This window comes from Hermetia illucens, chromosome 4 (genome assembly GCF_905115235.1).
Source record: "Hermetia illucens chromosome 4, iHerIll2.2.curated.20191125, whole genome shotgun sequence".
Classification (NCBI taxonomy): Eukaryota; Metazoa; Arthropoda; class Insecta; order Diptera; family Stratiomyidae; genus Hermetia; species Hermetia illucens.
In genome coordinates this window covers 162,352,404-162,375,979 of record NC_051852.1, presented here as the reverse complement: position 1 = coordinate 162,375,979, position 23,576 = coordinate 162,352,404, and the positions used below count along the sequence as shown (strand labels likewise).

General features: G+C 43.9%; 1 protein-coding gene across 2 annotated transcripts in view; it reads left to right on the top strand.

The window, feature by feature from the left end:
• Window positions 1-23,167, top strand: part of LOC119655049 (CCR4-Not complex 3'-5'-exoribonuclease subunit Ccr4) — a 242,595-nt gene extending 219,428 nt beyond the window's left edge. Inside the window, exons 2-4 of one of the 2 annotated variants that reach the window (XR_005249873.1) lie at window positions 15,762-15,922; window positions 21,890-22,058; window positions 22,112-23,167. Coding sequence is in view for 1 of the 2 variants with exons in the window: in XM_038060736.1 (XP_037916664.1) it covers window positions 15,762-15,922; window positions 21,890-21,949 (221 nt within the window). In the remaining variant the exon portion in view is untranslated. Of the gene's footprint in view, window positions 1-15,761; window positions 15,923-21,889 lie in introns of both variants that reach the window. The other variant, XM_038060736.1, reaches the window with a different exon arrangement.
• The last annotated feature ends 409 nt before the right edge of the window (window positions 23,168-23,576 follow it).

Genomic DNA, 23,576 nt, shown 5'->3' with positions numbered 1-23,576 from the left:
CCTTCTGCAGCCTTGCATGGCGTTCAGTGTCAGAAAAGAAATGGCAGAGATACCACCGAGCACTTTCCTGCTGCTTCACAGTGCTTCGGGTATCCTTGCCAAGCAGGTCTTCTTTTGCCTATTGTCCTTGAATAGTCCGTTCACGGCAATTAATACATCCACAGTCCTTAGATTGCTATAGCGATAAAAGTTAAGCTTTCTTAAGATTAACTTTTTTGGGTGCAGAAAATCTTTAAAGACTTACGAGATTGAAGGCCTGTTACCTTGTGTAAGGACATTATAGCGCGTAGCTTTAGTTGTAATAGGACAACGGAAAGTACCCGTAAATGTCGAAAGTGTTAATATCTACTGCCACGAAAATGTCATCCATTATCGCAGGAGGTGATGTGTGGTGTGCAGGAGCGTCTGCGTTCCTTAAATGACCGGGTAAACTAAAAGGGTTCGAATCGTGTTTTGGTGGCCACTTTCGCTGTCTTTTTCCCCTAATAAAGTTTGATAGAAAGCCTTGCGGAGATTGATTACTGAGAAAACCTTATCTCTTATCTTTAAGGGCCTGTATTCGATGATAAGTATAGGGTAATGCTTTGGTGTCATGTCAGCGATGACCTACGGGTCATTAAACGCAGTTTATGTTCGAGATGAAGTGGCGTGAGCTGGCTCACTGACTGCCGATGAACTGAAAATTGTTTTTTTTTTCTCGTCTCTCTCTTTCGGAAATTGTTTGCAATGAGGAGGCTGGGTCGAGGCAGGCAGCTCCTATAGCTGATTGCACGCTCGTGATGATAAAAAAATTGAGCGTCACTTTGTGCATTGCGAAGGTAGCATTCGGCCAGGCGCTGCCTATATGGAAAGGGACAAATTGACGCCGAATTTCCCACTTGGTTTGCCTTGTTTGTCTTTGAAAAAAGCCAGACTACGGAGTCTGAGGAATATGCGAGGGTTTCGGCCCTAGGTATGTAAGCAGTTTTCCGCGGGAGTTGTTGTCTCTAGTTGTTGCTCAACTAGGGATGATATCGGCACCTTGTTTTAACGACTTAACTTCGAACATCACTGGTGCTTACGGGTCAAGGCGGCGCGGCGGTCTCTCTCTCTCGATCAAATGACCCTCGATCGAATACCTTCCCAGTGAAATTAACTAGGTTATGTTCATTCTTGTACTATTGGCCTGGTCTATCTGATTATCTCTATCTTACTGTTCGCACGTTCCAACAACAACAGCTATGAACAAGTCGGGAAACCGGAAGCTGGACGCTTCAGGTACGAAAGGTTTTGTGGACTTCTTAGTAAGTAGCACGTAATATATCCATATATTATGTGAGAGTATCCACTTTCGGGTGATATTGACATTCATAGTCTTTAAATTTCAAATAAGCAACCATTTTGACGTATTAAAACTTTACTAGTATTAGTGATATTTTCACCAAACTTGGTAAGATCGTGCTCTACATTATAACCTACATCACTGCAAAATTTCATGGTTCTAGGATGAACTTAAGGGGGGTATCCAGCTAATTTCAAAAAATTATAGTGATATACTATTATTAACTTTATTTGAACAGATATCGGTATGGAAAGTTACCAGTCACCTATAGTGACAATATCATGATTTTTTTCAGATTTTTCGGTTTGGCAGTTTCTGAGAATGGCCCCCTTAAAGAAATGATTACTTTCAACTCCCCGCACTTCCCACCCTTCCAATAAATCTGAAAACTAAGACCGGCTTTGAGAAGTACTAACCGAGTCCTTTAATTTGAGCATTCACAGTTCCCACCGAATTTGGTGTCAATCGCTATAACCGTCTCCGAGAAAAATGCGTGTGACGGACAGACAGACAGACAGTTTGCGAAGAGAATCCCAAAAGTTTGCGAAGAGAATTTCAATTGTCTGTTCTGCAAGCAAATAAACGACATTGACAGCGCCCACTTCACAGCCAGTAGCACATCTTCGGTGTATAGGAAGGCGATCAACACTATGCGCAAACGAGGTTCCTACGGCTAAACCTGAACCATTGCCAAGCGGCTCAGGACCTGCTCTCCTAGACGATATTCGAAAACAAAATCGACATTGCTATTATCTGCGAGTAGTACAAAAATCTAGACAGTGGTGAAATCGGGCCATAGAAGGAACCACGAAGATCCTCGAGAATGGCTTCACTAGAGCAAACATAGGCGGAATATCTATTTACAACTGCTATGCGGCTCCAAGAATTACGACGGCGGAGTTCCATTCTTTGTTGGAGAGGCCAGCAACGGATGCACACAACCATAGCCCTAAGATAGTGGCTGGCGATTTCAACGCATGGGCTGAAGAATGGGGCAGCCGAGAAACGAACGCTCTCTGCTCTCTGCTCTATGCTCTCTGCTCTCTGCTCTCTGGTGTTTGCTCTCTACTCTCTACTCTCTTGTCTCTCCTCTCTGCTCTCTCCTCTCCGCTCTCTCCTCTCTGCTCTCTCCTCTTTGCTTTCCCCTCTTTGCTCTCCGCAAGAGGACGTATATTACTCGAAGCTCTTTCTCGTCTGAATCTTGTAGTTGCTAACACTGGATGCGTGAACACTTTCCGTAAGAGAGAAATGGGGTCCGTGATAGATGTCACTTTTGTTAGTGATGTTTTAGCTAAGGATCTGCAGTGGTATGTCAGTGACGAATATACACATAGCGACCACCAGGCCATCATTTTTGAAATCAGACATAATAAACGAATGAAATGGTCTCGGATGAGAGCTGAAAAGTGGGAGATTTTCGAAGAAGTTCTGCAGCAAAATACAGCACTTGAAGGAAGCGCAGAAAATAAAGCTTTACAGATTGGCGAAAAGTTTCGGCGAGCATGTGACATGCCAAGGTATGTTGTATCCCAGAAGCAAGTTCTGAACTTTTGGTGGAATTCTGAAACCGGAGAATACCGTACGGTCTGCCTCAAGGCTAGAAGGCGCAGTCATCGAAATAGAAACCGATCTGGATACGAGCAATTACGTGAAGAATATAAAAACGCTCGGAAGAAATTGCATGTGGCCATCATAAAAAGTAAAAGCGAACACTTTAAGCCACTGTGTAATGAAGCTGACACGGACCCCTGGGGTGGCGCCTATAAAACTATAATATCAAAAGTTAAAAGAAACGCTCCCCACCGATGTCCTGCCCTACTCTGCTTGATAAAATAGTAACTGATATTTTCCCACAGAATGTGAGTACCGCTAACCTTCCCAATGTCGAGATAGACACTGCCGAAGTTCCCATAGTAAGCGAAAAGGAGGTCCTCGAAGTTGCGGATAAAATTGTTGGAAATAAAGCACCTGGCTTGGATAGCATCCCCTAAGGCAGCAGCCAAAATAGCTCAAAATATGTTTGCCGAGGCGTTCACCACATAGAAGGAGCATTTCCTACACAATGGAAGAAGCAGAAATTAATTCTAGTCCCGAAGTCAAACAAACCTTTGGGTGAAGCTTCGTCCTAAAGGCCAATATGCCTCCTAAATAACACTGGCAAACTATTCGAAGGAGTAATCTATGACAGATTACTTCGAATTGCCGAAAAGGATGGCGGTCTCTCCGAAAATCAGTTCGGTTTTCGAGAGGGGAGGTCTACAACGGATACAATTGTCCTAGTAGCTAACACAGCTAAGACCGCACTTGATGAGGGCAAATGTTGGGCAGTGATTACAGTTGATGTGAAGAATGCCTCCAATTCCGCTAGATGGAGCAAGATACTTGAGTCCCTAATCAACTTAGGCGTTGCAAACTACCTGGTGCATATCGTTGCCGACTTCCTAATCGATAGGATTCTGTGCTGCGAATCAGATGAAGGAAGGAAATCATACCAAACGACATGCGGAGTTCCACAAGGGTCTGTCCTAGGGCCACTCTTGTGGATTATTAAGTATAACGGGGTACTGACGTTAAACCTTCCTTCAGGTATGGCCTCCATTGGTTTCGCAGACGATATTGGTGTGACGGTTGTTGCACGCCTTCTCGAAGAAGTCGAGTTTTATGCAAATGAAGCAGTCTATGAGATTGAATCCTGGTTAAAGAATGCTGGTCTACAGCTCGCAGAGCATAAGACGGAAGTAGTACCTATTTCCAAGCGGAGAAACTGCACTTCCATTAAGATCAAAGTTGGAACACAAACAATTCATTCCAAGCCTCCACTTAAGTACTTAGGTGGAATGATTGACCAGAGGTTAAATTTCAGATTGGATGCGGAGGGTGTAGCAACCAAGGCATATAACATCGGAGCACTGGTTGTGAGAATGCTACCAAATATAGGTGGCCCAAAGCCGAGCCGTCGACTCCTTATTTCGAAGGTGGTCAGTTCGATCCTGCTGTATGCAGCCCCAATATGAGTAGATGCATTGGAAAATATAGTACATAAGAGAAAGATTAGAGCTGCGTATCGCATAAGTGCACAGAACAATATCCAATAAAGCAACTTGCGTGATAACAGGAATGATCCCAGTTGAAATCCTGGCGAAAGCAATTCAACGACTTTACGATCGAACGTACCTCACCGGAGAATCTCTTACCCGTCGGCGACAGTACGCACGAGCTGAAACTGTCGTGGAATGGCAAGAGAAGTGGGACGAGTCAGAAAAAGGCCGTTGGACCCACAAAATCATATGGGATATCCGGAAATGGATCGAGCGACCTCACGGCAAAGTAGGTTTCCACCTAACTCAATTCCTGAGCGGGCACGGAGGCTAAAGTGTCCAAATATTCCAGAGGACGCAGAACACGTCTTTTTTTCACTGCCCCAGATTTGAAGCCCAAAGGGCTACATTAGAAGCTACAACCGGGGAGCACTATACACCCGAAAATATCATGGAACTTAAGGTGAAAGCCAAAGGGGAAAAAAGTCATCCGAAATGATGAACTCGGGAGGAACACGAATATTGACATGAGCGCAGAATAAATTCTGATCTAGCCCCGCGACATAATACCAAATGGGAGTCCCGCGGGGAGAGTGGAAGGAGAAGGAGGCGGTTTTAGTGGGTAAGAGTCCCACATAATCGTGTGGCAGGTGCCTGCGGTAGCTTTTGAAGCTTTCCCCCTTCCATCGAGAAAAAAGGTAGACAGACGGACAGACAGATGGACAGATAGACAGACAGTAAACTGATTTTAATAAGGTTTCGTGTTTAGGCAAAACCTTAAAAAGTAATAACTGAAAGTTTCGATTAGGGTAAAGGCAAATCATCTGTTCCATCTCCGCGCCGGAAACATCAAACCAAAAATAGTTGGCGGATGCTGTCCGTTGCCTTATGTATCAAAGGAGTGCGTAATATTTAAGGGAAACCTCCTGGTTTAGTCCTCAGTTGGCCGAATCAGAAATCATTTTGTACTACTTTGAAGGAGTCCTGATTTCGCATTCACTCGATGACAGATTGGACCAAACTTTTCTCCCTTTTTTGACACCCACCCTAAATGGTTATGAGACGTTTTTGCAGAAGGCAAAGAAAACCTGTCCACTACCAGGTGATTCAGTGTTTGCGCTCGACGAAATGGTCAATCAAATGTGCCTGAAAAGAGGTTCCCTTGCCCCGAAAACTCTGACCAAAACGTTGGTAAAGTTAGGCGAACTTTTGCGTCGCCTCTGGCTATCTTGGTCGCTCTTCAAAGGTCATGCTGAATTATGCAAATTTATCTTTCAGTCTAATTTTATAGTTAGCTGACAGATATCCAGTCTCTCGAAAATCCGAGGTGTTACCAATTTGCCTTCCCATTGCAAGCAATATAACGGTTAAAAGCAACTTGGCCAGCTTTTTACGTAACACTGTACTTGGCAAACTATTCAAGAGTATACTCTACAGAATAGATATCTGTTAATCTTAGGTTCTATCTTATTTTCTGAAAATTTTCCATACAAGTTGAGCATTTGGATGTCTACAATATCTCCCTCTTGGTATTCATGTGAGCTCCCAAGTCAGCGAGGATACACGGACTACTTCTGATCCTGAAAGTGGCACTGGTACAGCTCCGAGGATACGGTGTCTCCTTATTTTCCCTGCTATGTTGTTACCTCTCCCATGCTGTCCTCGCATCTTTTTTAGACATGTTCGCTCCACCGAGATTCCTTTCGAAGCCTTCCTATCTGATCTGATTTATCTTTTCCAGCATTAGATAAATGTTTTATATTGAAATTCACTTTGCCGTAAATATTCTGTGTCAGAAGCAACTGGCTCCTAAATACGATTCTGGTTATTGTGATTTTGTGTCATCTGATAAATTTATTGTTTTCTTATTAAAGTGACAATATTGTGGCAATTTGGTTTCATCGCATCGTCGTCATTGTCGCTTTTCTTCTTATTATTTTCTTGTATCTATCTTTATTGATTTATTTATCAGATTATTTTTAATACAATTTTCGGCTATTCGTTATCCATCTTCATTGTCGATGTGGATAAGAGAAAGCAGAAACGGAACGTCGACTGCTCGTTAGGATGACGAAAAGATACAACATCTATTTCGGGAAAAAAAATATAAATTTTCGAAAGACGTATTGCTGATATAATTTGCGATAGGACATTGTCTTCGTGTTCGTATCTGAGGAGGAATATGAATGAACTCAGGTGGATTGTGTTACAAAATAGCAACGTCAATGCGGAATAAAGCGCAAAAAAAAATCTTGCTAGCATTATTTATGTAAATTGAGGGACGTATTCGTTTGCTTTAAATTGTTATCTTTTTTAAGTCATCCCCAGGTTCCATGGAAAGTTCTATTTGGAGGACAGATTTAGAACTTTAAGTTCATTTTCTTCATAATTAGGTTTGTAGGCGATGTAATGAATTGCCTTAGCAATGAAAAACCCACACGGGCAAGTCGGAACTGTTTATAGATATATTTTCATCTAAATTTGGAAAATGTTAAAATCAACTGAATGAATTCAAAAAATGCTCCACTTTCTGATTTTTTGAATATTTATGAGTGTGGCAGGTTAAATTATGCCTAGACAAACTTCCTTCCCACATTCCGCCCATTCTGAATCGTCATCAAACACTTGCTACTTCTGGGATATTCTCTTATAGTAAAGAATGGCCTTTTCCTCGATATATGTAACATTTTAGATTGGTATCTGAACAGGAATTTTCGTACAAATAGCTCCTTAAGGAGGGTACGATACTTGACAATCCCCTAACTGACTTATTCTACTCTTGCTTAACAATGGCTTCCCAAGTGTCCATTCCCGTCTCTAGTTAAATCTAATCAATTAAAAAGAAAGTATATAACGATTTTAGCCTCCATTTCGCAGTTAAGATAATGTGCCAACGAGTAACCATCCAATTCATGCATTTTGGAAGCTTCTGATGAGGCATATGGGGCAGCGGTTTACATACGATCCATTTTTATTATTATTCTGTTAAGGGAAAATTGCACCGCGTCCTTAAAGAACTATTGTGCCTCTTTTACTGGTCATAGTGTGCCTATTGATCATAGTATCTCAAACAGGCCTATAACCGTTAGGAACTTTAGTATGTTCCCTACTTCTAGATCTTTCAGGGGGGAAAGTCAATGCAGACCCCGAACTCACCAATTTGGGAGACAACGTCAGCCGCATTAGACGGTCGCAGAAGGGAGATCTTATGTTGGAACTTAAGAAATCCAAGGATGTAACCGCGGACAAATTCTTAAGCCAAATCGGGAAGACTTTAGGGCAGGAAGCCGACATAAGAGCTAGCAGGCTGGAGATCACTATAATCTGCAAAGATATAGATGAAATCACGACGAAGGAGGAGGTTCGCGAAGCGTTGGAGAAACAGTTCGATCTTGCCGGACTACAAGAGTCAGTGGTGAAAACGCTAAGGAAAGCCTATGGCGGAACACAAACCGCCATCATCAGCCTACCAGTGGAGAACGCACTCAAACTGTTAGCAGCAGGGAGAGTGAGAATAGGCTGAGTTATGTGTCGCCTTAGGGAACAGGTGGCATTAAAACGGTGCTTTAGATGCCTTGGCTTTGGTCATATTGCGAAGGCATGCACTAACCCAAATGACAGGTCAAAGCAATGCAGGAGATGCGGAGTGGACGGCCATATCAGCAAGGACTGCGGAGCTGACCCAAATTGTCTACTGTGCAAAGGAAAGGAGGGTGTGGACCATCGGCACATTGCGGGCAGCAGCAGGTGCCCGGAATACAGGAGAGCCCTTAGCACAAATCGCAGATGAAGTTGATACAAATCAACCTCAACCACTGCGAGGCAGCGCAAGATCTACTCGCGCAAACCATCCGCGAGAAAAACATCGATGTGGCCATACTAAGTTAACCATACCGAAACCGCGGTGGTAGCGTTTAGGTCAAAGACCAAACGGGCCAAGCAGCGCTGTGGACTTGTGGAGAACAAGTCTTCCAGGAAATAATGGAGCACCCGGAGGAGGGCTTCATCAGAGCGAAGGTGAAGGGCATCCACATCTACAGCTGTTAGGCTCCACCCAGCGCTAAACTCGTCGAGTATGAGCGGATGCTTGCTGCTCTTGTTTTGGATGCAAGAGGACGTTGGCCGATCATAATAGGAGGCGATTTCAATGCGTGGGTTCTTGAATGCAGCAGCCGGATAACTAATGTCAGGGGACGTGTTCTCCTCGAAGCATTCGCGGAGCTGGACTTGGTACTGGCGAATGTTGGGTCTTCGTACACCTTCCGGGGAAGGGGCCTGGGGTTTATAGTGGACCTGACAAACGTGAGTGCTACTTTAGCAAGTAGAATCGCTTGGCATGTCAGTGAGGACTATACTCACAGCGACTACCAGGCAATCTGCATAGAGATCAAGGGCGGATCGAGCTCGAAAAAGAGTTTTCGCAGAATGCCGGGTGGTATGCTTGGCTGGACAGTGAAAGCTTTCGAGGGGGACACGTTTTCCGCGGTGCTCAAATCCGACATATCCCTGAATGATACGGCTGGAGTGAAAGCCACCCAGATCACTCGATGAGTGACGGAAGCATGTGATGCTACTATGCCCAGAAGGCGATTGCTTCCCAGTAGGCAACCCAACTACTGGTGGAACAACGAAATCGCAAGTTTGCGAGCCGCATGTTTTCGGGCAAGGAGGCTTTGCCAGAGGCTCAGGGGAAAACCCGGTGGCGACGGTCGAGAGGAGGCACACAAGCAATTGCGTGGCCGCCTAAAGGAAGCCATTCGGATGAGCAAAAAGAACTGCTTCAAACAGCTGTGCGACCATGCCGACATAAACCCTTGAGTCGAGGCTTACACAGTGGTGATGAAAAGACTGCGGAAATCACCCCAGGTGACTTGTCCGCGCCTCCTGAAACAGATTGTTACCACTCTGTTCCCTCACCACGAAAATAAGGGAAGGCAAATTTTTGTCCAGCTAAATGACGGCATAATACCGCCTGTAACTGTGGAGGAGCTGCGGGAAATATGTGGTAGGTTCGGTGACAACAAGGCCCCAGGTTTGAATGGCATCCCCAACCGAGCTTTGAAACTGGCAGTGAAGACTAGGCCCGAACTTTTCGCCAACACCTTCGAGGCGTATCTAAAAGAAGGAATATTCCCTGCCCAGTGGAAAAAGCAAAAGTTGGTGTTGCTTCCGAAGCCTGGCAAGCCACCTGGAAACCCAGCGTCTTATCGTCCTATCTGCCTGTTGGATACAATGGGGAAGATGATGGAGAGAGTCATCTACAACAGACTCCTGCCCATCGTCGAAGCCAGCAATGGTTTGTCGGAACGCCAGTTTGGTTTCCGACGCGCCCACTCTACGGTGGACGCAATTGGCATGGTGGTAAACCTGGCAAAAGGTGCACTGATTTCTGGCGGCTGCTGTGCCGTGGTGGCGTTGGATGTCAAAAACGCATTCAACTCGGCCAACTAGAATAGAATTAAAGGGGCGTTGGCTGACATAGGTGTCCCCGGATACTTAGCGAATTTGGTGGAAAACTACATCTCAGAGAGGACTCTCTGGTACGGGACGGATGAGGGCCCCAAAGAGTACATTGTCACAGCCGGGGTACCACAGGGATACTTGGATGCTTGGTCTCCTGTTGTGGAATATCATGTATAATGGGGTGCTTGCTCTTCCCGTCCCAGAGGGGACTACGATCGCCGGCTTTGCTGATGACCTAGCTGTGGTTGTTGCAGCAAAACACCCAGAAGATGTGGAGGTTTACGCAACGGAAACAGTGAGAGCGGCAAAGTCCTGGCTAGAAAAGGCCGGGCTGACCTTGGCGAACGCGAAAACGGAAGCGGTCTTAATAATGAAACGCAGGAAAAATAACACTGTAAAAGTGGAGGTCGGTGGACATACGGTCGTATCAAAGCCGGCTATCAAATACCTGGGGGTAATAATTGACACCAAATTGAGTTTTAGAGAACACCTAGAGTATGCATGCCAACAGGCAGCCAGTGCCACCAAATATTGGTGGACCGAAACATTGCCGGAGGTTGGAGCTAGCCGGAGTGGTGCGCTCCATCCTGCTCTACTCGTCGCCTGAGTGGGCAGAGGCGCTTGCAACCTCTCAGAGACGGAAGCAGGTGAACTTGGTTTAGCGGCGGATGGCTTTGAGGGTTTGCAGTGCTTTTAGAACCACATCAGATGAGGCAGTATTGGTGGTGGCAGGTATGATCCCGGTTGACGTTCTGGCCAAAGAAATGAGTGTCCTGTGCAATACAAGACATATGGAGGGGCATGCACAGCGTAGAACTGCGGCAAGGTCAGAGTCGCTTGATCTCTGGCAACGCAGATGGGACGAGTCTGCGAAAGGTCGGTGGACGCACAGGCTCATTCCCAACACTAGGGTGTGGCTTGAGCCAAAACATGGGGAGACCAACTACCACATTACCCAGTTCCTCACGGGGCACGGTCGTTGCTACAGGCAGTATCTGCACCATTTTGGGTTGGATGATTCTCCCAGATGCGATGGCATACCGGAGGATCCAGAGCATGTGATGTTTCACTGCCCACGGCTTGCGATGGAGAGAAGGAGCTTAAACCACGTGCTGGGCAGGAGTGGGACCCCGGAGAGCTTGGCTACTGAGATGCTGGAGTCCGAGGAGAAGTGGCTTGCGGTTGGCTCCGCAATCATCCAAATGCAGGAGGAGTTGCTGAAGGAACAAAGAAGGAGGAAAGCTGCAAATAGGAGAAGGATGAGTGCCTAAGAGCAAATCTACCCCGCGAAGTAATACCTCAATGGTGCTCCCGCGGGGCTGGGTCTAGTGAGACCGGGGGTGGTTTTTAGTGGGTGTGAAGTGTATTAAGTGTTCTCCCAAATGCCTCGACCTACTTTGCATAAGTGCCGGACACTGTCCCAGGACGTGTATTCCGTCATGCTCCTCACAAAACCTGCAGGCAGTGTCCGTAGGTATCCCTAGCTTCCCTAGGTGATAGTTTAGCCGACAATGACCAGTGAGAATTTCCACTATGACTCGGAGGTTCTTTTTGGTGAGGTTTAAGCAATCCTTTGTGCACAGGGGTTCGTATCCCCCAATAAGCACCCTGGACTGCTCCATCTCTGGTAGGCCCGCCCAGTATAGTTCCCTCAGCCGTTCCTCTTCATTTCTTAGAATCATAGCCATGAAACCGTTTCCGATTCTACAAAAGGGTTCTGGCCCATGTAAAGGCGTCCCTGCTCCCTTCTTGGCTAGTTTGTCCACTGCCTGGTTGCCTTCCAACCCAGCATGTCCTGGAACCCAAAGTATCCAGACCTTGTTGGACGAGCCGAGGGTATTCAGTCTCTCAAGGCATTCCCATACCAGTTTAGAGTTCACGTGGTTGGACCTAAGTGCCTTGATCGCTGCTTGGTTATCGGTGAAAATAGCTATGTTCTGCCCCCTGTAGCTCCTTTGCAGATTAAAGGAAGCAAATTTGTCTATGGCGTATATTTCTGCCTGGAATATGGTAGTGTACCTGCCCATTGGCTCAAAGTACATTTTCCTTGAACCACGGCACCCGCTTCCTCTGCTGTGAAGGATTCGTCAGTGTACCAAGTAATCAGTTTCTGGTTTAAGCCGTACGTCGCAGCCACGCTCTCCCAGTTTGTCTTATTACTCCAATGTGTTTCAAACTTCTTATCGAAGTGAAACCTCGTTGTCATGTTATCCCTTGGTATCAGTAATTCGGGATACTGCCTAGAAACAATTTCAATTTTCCTTCGATTTAGGCAGCTGAATATTGCCCTTCTTGCCTGCATCTGTATGTGCAGATGAAGAGGGGTTAATCCCAGAAGGACCTCCAGGTATGCCGTTGGGCTCCTCATTGCCCCACTGATACACACGCAAGCCAGCCTTTGAAGCTTATGTAATTCCCTGGCTTGGGTACTGAATTCGGTTCTTTTTGCCCAGATTACCGCTCCATAGGCAATCATTGGCCTTAATCTATGGTATATATCCAAAGTAGTATCTTCGGGCTGCAACCCCATTTTTTTCCTGCTATGTATCTACAAGTCATCAGAGCCCTCGTGGCTTTCCGACAATTGTTCCCGACATGTGTCTTCCAGAGAAATTTTTGGTCTAGCGTAATTCCCAAACATTTGACTTATCATGTAATGTTATGGCTCTCAGGTGATCAAGCTCACGTCTCCTAGTGAATGGTACTATGGTGGTTTTGGCTGGGTTGATCCGCAATCCCACCAGGCACTAGTAACCCTTAGTCCAGTTTAGATTCTGTCACATAGGGTATCTTCATATTTGCCCCTACAGACTAAAACAATGTCGTCCGCGTAACCCTTGACTTGTATTCCAGTATTTGTTAACACATCCAGGAGTTCATCCACTACCATACTCCACATTAACGGCGATAGTACTCCGCCCTGTGGACAGCCTTGAGTGGTGTTCATGATAATGGAATTTGTACCTGTTTGTACCTCTATTTGTCTGCTTTCTAGCATTTTGCCCATCCAGAGTGCCGGGGTGTTTCCCACTCCTTTGCGGCTCAGGACATCCTGTATCTCTGTGTGCGATGTGTTGTCGAATGCTCCTTCGATATCCAAAAACGCGTACAATGCAATTTCTTTTGTTTCTATGGCGTCCCGTAGTACCTCTGTCAGCTGATACAGAGCAGTTTCAGTTGACTGTCCTGCCCGGTAAGCGTGTTGACAGTGATGTAGGGAATTACGCTTTAGAACGTTAGTTCTAATATAGTTGTCTATGACCTTCTCCACCGTTTTGAGTACGAACGATGTTAGACAAATTGGTCTGAAAGATTTAGATTAAAAAGGATCCTTCTTCCCGCTTTCGGAATAAAGACCACTTTTGCCCGTCTCCATACCCTTGAAATGTATCCCAGTGCTATGCTTCCCCTTACCACCCTTAGAAGAGACTCTAAAATAATTCCTAGGCCTCTCTGGATTAGTGCTTGAAAAATGCCGTCTACACCGGGAGATTTCAGTGGTTTAAAAGTTCCCACTGCCCACTTTAGCCTAGCTTCTGAGCATGCCTTTTTTGCTAGTTTCCACTTCTCCTTTCTTCCCCTTTTATTCGTTGTTACGATCCATAGACCAACACGGTATTATAAGAGTGAGGTTATTATAATAGCTCAGTAGTGATGCTACGTGGCACTCCAAACAAAGTCCAGCTGACTTAAGCTTCTTCTTTTTCTTCTTCTTCAGCCTTTGTCCCGTTCACAAGCTTAAGACTTAAGCTTGCGAGACATTAATCCGGTAAAGATCAGAAATTACTAGGCACAATCTGGAACAAAGGTCAAAATCTCTTCCCACCGAATATCATTCCCAGAGCTGCATAAAGTAACCACCACCATTACTAGCTGCATGCAGCGGTGGCATTTCTCCAAGGAAATAGAAGATCTCACTCGTTATAATGAGGTAACAAAGTCCATTGTCGACCCCAGCTCCGTTCATAGATTATGACGGCGGAGGCCGCCAAGAGATAATATGACAGGAAATATTCCATATTGTTGGCATACTCGAACCCTATTACCACACACGGTATATCCATACCGAGAATCTACATATCGGCTCGCAAGCATTATTAGCCATAACGCGTTTACGCTACTGGCCAATAAAGGGCAAGTCGACGGCACGCGCAATCGTCCAGCAATGTGCGAGATGCAATCGGGTCAAACCCAGGTTGTTTTCTCAGATGATGGGGAACCTACCTCCACCAAAAATAAAACCCCCTCGTCCATTCAACAATTCAGGAGTGGACTTCTTCGGGCCTATTTGGACCCATTATAAGGTGCGCAGAAAGAAACTCAAAAAAAAAAACGTACGTAGCCGTGCTTTGCTGCTTCGCCACCAAAGCCATACATTTGGAGGTTGTCACAGACTAAGCTACTATAGCCTTCATAGGTGCTTTACGCCACTTCATTGGCAGGCGCGGAGAGTGCAACAACATATTCTGCGATAACGCCACCGACTTCGTGGGGGATAGCAACCAACTCCGCGAATTACTTCAGGTCATACTGTCAAGCCATGCACTGGACCAAACTGTTAGCACATGTCAACTCAAGGACACCGAGTTCCCCTCATTCCCCCTCATTTTGGGGGCTTTAAAAAGCAGCTGTTAAGTCTGCCGAACACCTTTTACAACGAAGCCTCTTAAATTTACGAAGAGTTGGAGACGCTCATAGTCGAAGTCGAAGCAGCGTCCTATAACTCCATTGTCCGCGAACCAAGATGATCTATCTGTTCTGACCTCAGGATACTTTCTCATAGGAGAGCCCCTCAATGCGCCTCCTGATTATGCTAGCGGTTTGACTCAACCCGGTCTGCTAACACGATGGAAGCTCGTAGCGCACATTAATTCTGGAGCAGATGAATGAACTGCAGCACCGCTACAAATGGGAGCAAAAATAGGATAACATCTCGAAAGTATCAACCCTTTACTAAAGGCAGACAACATTCCCCCAATGCAATAGCTGTTAGGCCCAATGATCAGGACGTTCCCAAGTGACGACAACCTTGTTAGGGTAGTTGAGGTCCGCACCGCCAATAGGATTGTCAAGTGACCCGTCCATAGGGGCATTGAGTCGACGGTAGACACGACCAATCAAGAAGGAGCCACTTCAGAAGCACATGAGGCGGAAATACCAGACCAAGAAACACAAAGAGCCACCGAAGGCAAACCAAGTCAACCACCATCGAAGGGACGAAAGACCTGTTCGAGCGGACTAGCAACTCTTGTGCTAACATGGCTTCTATTACCAAAAGCCAAATCGTCTCTCATGATTCTGACCCCATTCTAGCAAGGATTACTTACCTCACGGCGACTACGGGACCTACTTAAGAATCAGGACGCCTGCATGACGTTACTCCAACAATGTGAGCAAGAAAAGGGCGAGATCGCACAGGCAAAACTATTATTAACACCCGTCGGCCGCGTCACAAAAGGTCCCCCTTCAACTTCGTCGGAAACATAGCATCTGGCCAATACCAGCCTGTTCGGGCTGGTAGTGACCCGAAGTATTGGACGCTCAAAGTGCAGTTGCCCCTGCGAACTAATGCTTTACAGTGGTCCCAAGGGGAAGGAGAGAGTGGGGACGGTTTTAGTGGGTGATAATCCCGCATACTACTGCAATTTCTGGTCTCTCCAAAATTTCCACCTCCATCCTTCAAAAAAAGGAAAAATACATACAGACTGACAGACAGACATTGAACTGATTTTATTGAGATAAAAATTACCCAATATTTGCATGCTCTCAAAATGAGCATTCCATAGTTAATCGAAAGTAGGTTAGGTTTCCTCCACTGGGCGATTCGCCTTTCTAGGACAATTGAATGATAATTGTATAGGACTCATAGTTCGACTTCAACCAACTTCAAACCTAAATAGGTGTTAATCTATAATTTAAATATTTTCTCTTTTTTCCAGAATGTCCTCCTGCGATAGATGGTATGGAAAGATTTGCGTGCCCAACACCAGACAGGCAAGGCAGATATCGATGTATAGACGACCATGTATTATGTGATGGCTTCATAGACTGTCCGGAGGGTGAAGATGAAGACCGACAGGCTTGTATGTTCTACAAAACGGTACGTAAAATCTATCAGCTTTGATTTAGATCCTCATAAAATATCTCTAGGGGCAGGAGGTTGATATGATCTTTTCTACCTCTTACGAGAAGTAACAATACCGCCCAGAAATAATGCCCCGATAGGGACTAGATGGGCTTGAGCACATCAGATACGCCAATATCCAGGTTTGGGCAAAAGCAGACTTCGAAGTTACCACCTTCCATTTCCCCTTTGTTCAAACGGGTCTCAAGAAGTGCTCCTACCCATACCTATGAGTCTAGTCACAATGTGTACTAGATGATTCCTGAGATTCATCAGCGATTACAGCAGGTGATACAAGGTGCCCTCCCTTAAAAGCAAATCTGAAGCGAATGTTAAATTCTTCGCGTTTAAGATCCGCATGGTAATTTACACTGGCTGGAAAGAAAGACTCTACAGGCCGACGGTGGACCCTTGACAACTTCGTAACACTCGGTAACAAACCGTGGAATAATAGAAGTCTTGACGAGGCAACGTGAAGGGTGCTTATGCATCCAGAATCACTAGCTTCCCCCTGAGTGGAAGCAAAGGTGACCTTAAAATTCCTTAGAAACCGAAACGTGGCTTAACCCCGCCATCCACGTTCAATTGAGCCTTTCAGTTGCACTGGAAGACTAATAGACTAACTGCATCCTATCCACGTTACGATTGCGAAAAGATAGTAAAAGAGGTGTTTTTATGGATATCATTGAGAAGAGCTCTTTTTGGTACCAACATTCGTTTGACACCTCAAAACGAACAGGTTTGAGTGCCTTTATTTAAAGAGTCGTGTTCAAGAACCCATTGATACGAGCTCTGGAGATGTCTAGTTCATAGACATGAATGTCAAATTCAATAAAAGCCATAGTGAATTCAACCAATCGTGGAGTCGTAAAAGTTTGGTCTCCGGTTACTTGCCGAATTATTTTGCCACTAATTGGGTATTTCTACCTTTGATGATCCTGAGCGCTTTATTTTGGCTCTTGAGATCAATATGGCACCCGTGATATTTATGTTATCGGTGGCTTGATGATTTCCCAGTTGTTAGTATTAATAGAACCTCGAAAATCTGTTTGAGTCCTTTACTTTATTTCATCCGCGTTAGGAACTGACAATAAATTCCTGTAGTCATCGAAAGTTCCTCAACTGAATACCTCGGTCAAACCAGGGTAATAATCATAGGCGAGCGCCTCCTAGTGTAACGTTACAGTTTTAAAGAAAGTGCTCCAGTTCGTTTCAAGACCCGGATCCAATTGGGCTGTTAAGCTAACGATTACGTGGAAGGACTAGGATGTGGAATGACTAGGATTTCCACCAACTATCCAGTCTTCTACGTCGCTGACTTCCACGTGTCTGTTGAAAAAGCTCACATAGTAGCACTAGAAAATGGTCTCGATCAAAGACCATGGACAAGCTAATTGTTGGCGCAAAACCAAAATTTCGTCAGTCAAAGCAGGTTAGAAAGGCTGAGGTAGAGTGCATGGGCCTCGTTGACGCAATAAAAAAATTGGATTTACCTTGAAACAATTCGCCAGCTTAAAAAAATTCGATATCCAGTACCGACCCTCCTACGCCAATCTACCAAAGATCCTTTTGGACATGGGTTGGATATAACCAACACTGCGATTGGAAACAAGAGGAGAAACATATCGGGGCAGGTGTTCAATATCAGATTTACCGGTTTCTTCCTCAGGAATTAGCCCTGTGAGTTGGGGTTTAAAAATACACTCAAAATCTACCCTGATTATCGTAGGAGGTGAACGTCAACAATGCTTCGGATAGGGGGGCAACGACCTTTGACTACCGAAAATCGACCATGATTGGTTTCTGGAATGTGCACACGCTCCACAACAACGGTAGCGAGGGTCCCCAGAATGCTCGCTTTGTCCAACTTTAGCGGGAATTCCAGCGATATAAGCTGGACATTCTGCACCTATGCGAAGTATGACGTCGGGGCCTTGGAGAGTACCCCTCTCCCTCTTTCGGCAATGTGCTTTTGTAGTCTGGAAAACCATGTGGTAGCAGATGCGAATCCGATGGCAGGTGGATTCTGACTTCTACCGCAAGGCGCGCTCTCTTGACCTGAGAGCCGGTTTTTGACAGATTTCTAACTGCAAGATTCCGGTCCGAATAGCTGGTTAGACAACAAGGCTGTCGTACAGAAGGGAACGGTTCAAATCTCACTGGTGGTAGGGGAATTTGTACCGTGATTTGACGTTGGATATCCGTCGACTCTCTCTCAGTCAAATCAAGGTACTAATCTCGGGCAAGCGCAATGCTGACCACATTGTCTCCTATATGGTGCTGTAATCCTACAGTGTACCGTTACGAAGTGTTCTAACACACTTCAACGCCCTAATCTAATTGAATTGTTGCGCCAACGATTATTACTTAAGGAGCATCACAATTGTACAATGCACCAACGGAGGCCAATATTATGGAATAGGATGCTTTCTACGAGCAATTCAATGCAGTTGAGGGAAGGGTTCGTAAAAGAAACATTGTGATAACTGATCTGAATGCGAAGGTGGCGAAGGCGGTTGGTGACAGCTTCAACTCACCGAAGCAGTACGGACAATTGGATCGACCACTTCGCGATCAGCAAGAGATCTGGGGATTGTCTCCTGGATGCGCGCAACAAGAGAGACGCTGACATCGATCTAAAAGGGGATCACCATCTGATGGTCATTTACGTTCGCTTGCGTATTCTCGAAGATTTGGAAAGCTGCGGCCCAATGGCCCAATGGATTCAATGGCGACTGCTTGTATGACCCAGCTGTCGCCCGAGAGCTATCTTGCTGATCGAGCGGCAGATATACTGAGTAACCCACCCCAACCCAATACTGATGATCATTAAGCCGCCATCAAAAGTGTTATTTTTACGGGTGGTCGTCGGCCACGTCCCAAAAGGTTGTTATAAGATCTGGCCGACTGCGGAAGCATGAAACCGGATTGATGAAAAGCAAGGGTTGAAAGCTCTACTAACAGGCAGCCATGACGCGCTCGAACTCCGATACCCTGCGAAATGCCGAGAAGTTCAGCGTTGTGCATACGTGACAAAACGGGATTTGCTATTGCGCTAACCAGGGAAGCAGAACATGCCGCAGATCGCAATGATTTCAGGAATGTATACCGCATTACAAAAGGGCTAGCATATGGTCGCGAACTTTTGGATAGTCTTGTGCACGTCGTTAATGGTCAACTTCTTATCCATGATGAAGAGTACCTGAAGAGATGGCAAAAACAATTCGCCAAGGTCCTTATCCGTATTACATCCAGTGAGGTTCTTCCGCTTATGGGTGAAATGGCTAGTCACTGTAACATGCGGATACGGACTGCTCCTCCAAGCAGAAGAGAAATTATTTCGGCCATCAATGCACTCAAACGGAGTAAAGTCGCTGGGCTTGACGGTTTCCCGGCAGAGTTATTTGTCGCTTCACCTGCAGTTATTGCAGGTTTGCTACTTCCACTCGTATGCAAATCTTGGGAATCCGACACCTTGGCCAGAGAGTGTAAGAAATACATGATCGTTAGGATTCCAAAGAAGGGCACCCCGGTATTTGTATGCTGTAAAGCTGCAATAGCAGAAATAATTTTAAAGCGCATCAAAGAACATCTCGAAAGCTTAATCGACAGAGAACATGCCGCTTTCCGCTCCGGATCCCCCTGCATTGACCACATCAATACCCCACGGATCATTTTGGAATAGTTTAGACTTTTCCCGCAAATGTTCATCAGTGATTTCAAAAAAGCTTTCGATGACGTGAACGGGGAATGTATGTGGATTGAACTACGCAGGAGGGGCATTCTAGAGAAAGTAATAGTTATTATCAGATTTTGAAGTCCAAAACGTAGTCTACCAAGGTTGAATCCTGTCACCGATATTATTGCTTCTTGTCATCGGTGACGTTCCGTATGCTACCTTGTGCGGACGACGTGGAGGCGTTCAATGGACAATGACGTCTTTCCTCAAACACCTCGACAACGCTGATGACATCTGTCTGCTCTCTTACCGGGCTATGGATCTTGGCCAACTGGTTCTGGAGTTGAACAAAACCAAGGTTCTCAATGTGACAGGTCATCAACTCTCCCTATCTACATAAATGGGCAGAGCATCGAAAGTTTTGATAAATTTGTATATCTAGGAAGCGTGGTTTTTGTCGATTGTGGTACCAAACTAGTTGTTGCCCGACGCATTGATAATACTAGATCCGCTTTGCTGCCCTGTCTAAAATCTGGAAATCAAGTTATCTCAACACCAAGGTCAAGGTTCTGTGCTAGTATTCTCTTCCGTTATCTGTCTGCGTCGTGTCATCCCACTGAGACGGAGAACTAGATCACAAGCCTAACACTCGTATGCACTGTGATCGGAAGATGGAAATGGCAGTGGATAGGTCACACTTTAAGAACGCGCCATGAAGTGGAATCCACTCTCCCAAGGTGGCCCACGAGTGGTTCGGTTCAAAGGCACTTGGCACAGAACAGTAGAGTGGGAGTGCGAGCCTCTCGGAGAGTGTTGGGGGGAATTAAAGCGCATTTCGGGTAACTGCGAGCGATGCCGCTTAAATGATGTCTCTCTTCTCCGCGGAACCATGGCAAATGCTCCTATCTCACCCCTTCTTCCCCTAGTCCACATTGAAAGCGTTCTTCCATGTGGTTACCTACATTGCCATTTTACTGCTACTTAAAAAATTTCCCACTTAGAAAGACGCTCTTCGAAGTATTTTCGCAAAATTTTATTCTGTTCTCAATGAATCTAGGATAATTCAAGAAGACTTATGCATGCAAGATACCTCATCTTTCGTGCCTCGTAAAAAGAGGAGGAGAGATGCCTCCCTTAATTTATCCGTTCATTTTCATCATTGTTGCCACCAACTCAGAGATATCTCTCTTTTTGAATTTTCCGTGCGCCGATCAGGGGAGAAACCTCCAGAAATTGCATGTCCCCTAGCGTTTGAGGCGGATCTAAGAGTGCAGCATTCCCTGATTCCAACTGGTCAATTACAAACTGATCCTGCCAAAAGCAGTATGGGATTAACCATTGGCTTGAAGCATCTTACAAATAGATCACGTAGGTCCAATGTATGGTATTATACTTGCCAAGGTCATCTCAGTGTCTATTACCACCCCAAGGTATTTGACCATCCGCTCGAAATGATGATATGGCAATCTAGAATGTTGGAAGCAGTCATTTTCTGGTGCGAGTTTGTAATTGGCGCAGGCTCAATTTTGTTCTTCGCAGGTGCCAAGACTGTGTTTTCAGCTGTTTTTTTATAGCAGCAATTACTTCGGATAAGTGCAAGTCAACGGGGTCGGTATGTTTTGACGTGAGCGACGCGAGGGTTCTTTTGCGAGCAGAACATTATTTATATCATTATACTTTCTTTCTAGAATAGTGAATCTAACGCGAAACCATGCAGGTCCTAGGGCCTATCCTTTCTCTGTGGAAACCGAATTCTCAGTCTGTTAAAATGTTGAGACTCTAAATAACGGGAGGCAATATATTATAGATTGCTCGCTCAAGTGTTTCTCTATAGTGTCCAATAGGAGTATGAGTCAATAATAATGATCCCCTAAGGGGTTTATCAGTCTAATGCAAAGCACTAACGCAGGGAACACTCAATCCACCAAGTAATCCAAGACAGACTCCACGAAAGTGTCCCCCTTTGTTTGGTATGTTCTGTCCCATTTTGCTATAAATATTCGGCATTTCTTCCCTTGTTATTGCGGGAATTCCTGCCATGGCTAAAGTTCTCTATCTCGGAATAGCCCTGAACAATTTTCAGCAAAAAGTGACAGAGTTCTGCTTCCAGTGCGTGCCAAAAAGGGGCTCAAATTTACGAACTTTTCAATGCAGGCTTTTAGTTATAACAGAATGTCAGTATCACATTGAAGTGAGTAGTCTCACACCCTAAAATCATATACGCATGGGCTAGCAAGACTATTCTATTCTTTGGTTTATTTCAGACAAAGGCCCATCTAGATGTGTTAGCCGATGCGTTATTACGTTGGGCGCGAGGTCGCTAAAGGCTCGAATCCAACTCTATGTAAAGCGATCAAACAAATCTGGAGAGTAGAGCGAAGCAACAAGAAGAAATCTCACGCGAAATGACTGGTATACAAATTATATATATAGGTATATAAATTATATAAAAAAGCAAAAACCTGTATTTATAAATATATCTGTAGTAATACACAAAATTATACTATTAAATTTACTCAATAAAAACAAAGAAAAAAAAACCAACAACTTCAAAACTAAGTGAAATTCCAGCACGATCGAAAGTTTCACAGTAAAGCAATGAAACTACCCCAAAAAACCATTGACCGAAACATAAGTGAAGAGGATATCTTACGAAATAATAACAATAATATTATTTATAATGTAAAACTTACTGAAGGGACATAAGACTTACAGAATTAGTAGAAGTAAATCAATGATCAGCATAGACGAAGAAAACAAGAAAAAAAATAAATGGATATCTAATGTTAAGATAAATGAATCCTATCTTAATCAATTAGGATACAATGAACAAACAGTGAAGAGAAAAATAAAAACGTAAAAACAAGTCATGTTTTAGGAATTTGCTATTTTTTTTCTAAATGTGTAAACTAAATCAATTGTATATTACTAATAAATAATGGCAAGGTTATAAACAAACAATATTGATGTAGTGATCTTATTTGTTTATATCTAAATGTTCATTTATTTATACTTCAATGTGAATTTCTACCAGCTATTCATTTCTTCTTAAACCATTACTGAAAGAAAATCCATTAAATCAATAAATCTATGTGACTAATTCAAACTAAAAAGCAGCATGTGAAGGCCAAAATGTGTACAATCAAATGCTAATTTTTTTCTTATTTTTTTTAAAGTATCTTTTTTACTAAACAACCATTATTTCATTCCCTTTCAGTTCCCAAGAAGTTTGAAAAAAAAAAAAAACAATTATATTATTCTAGTAATGACGAATTTCAACCGCCGAATTTAAATTGAAATTAAAAAAATTTCCGAAGAAACATATAATATCCAAAAACAGCATTCAGCATAACCATCAATTGTATTCATACATACACATTTACAAGGAAAATGAATAAAACTACTCTCATGGAAATGATGGCAGCTATAAAAACAAAAACGTGTAGATAAATATATTTAAAGTAATATGAATAAATATATATGAATGATTTATAAAATTAATGCAAAACCTTATTGAAAAAAAATCTATATATATATACATTAAATTTATTATAAGAACATATTTTTTAGTTATATCTCAATTAAAACTTTAAATTTAAATAAATTCATGAACAAAACTCAAAAACAATTTAAAAATACAAAAAAAAAAAAGAATTGCAGTGATATTAATCACTTAAAACATAAAATCCAGTTTTGTGTAATATATTTTTAAAAAATATTTAATATAAAAGCAGAATTATTTTATTATGATAAAGTGCTTGATTTCTTCAATAGTTGGATAGGATATAATATCTAGCGTTTTATTATTTTAACAATTTTAATTATTTAACAATTTTTCTTTTTATATTTATTCTTCGAGCTAAACCATTCACATGTATATGTAAATGCATTGATATTTTTCTGTGATTTCCACCGTTTTATATTATTAAATGAGATTAGTGTTAACTATAC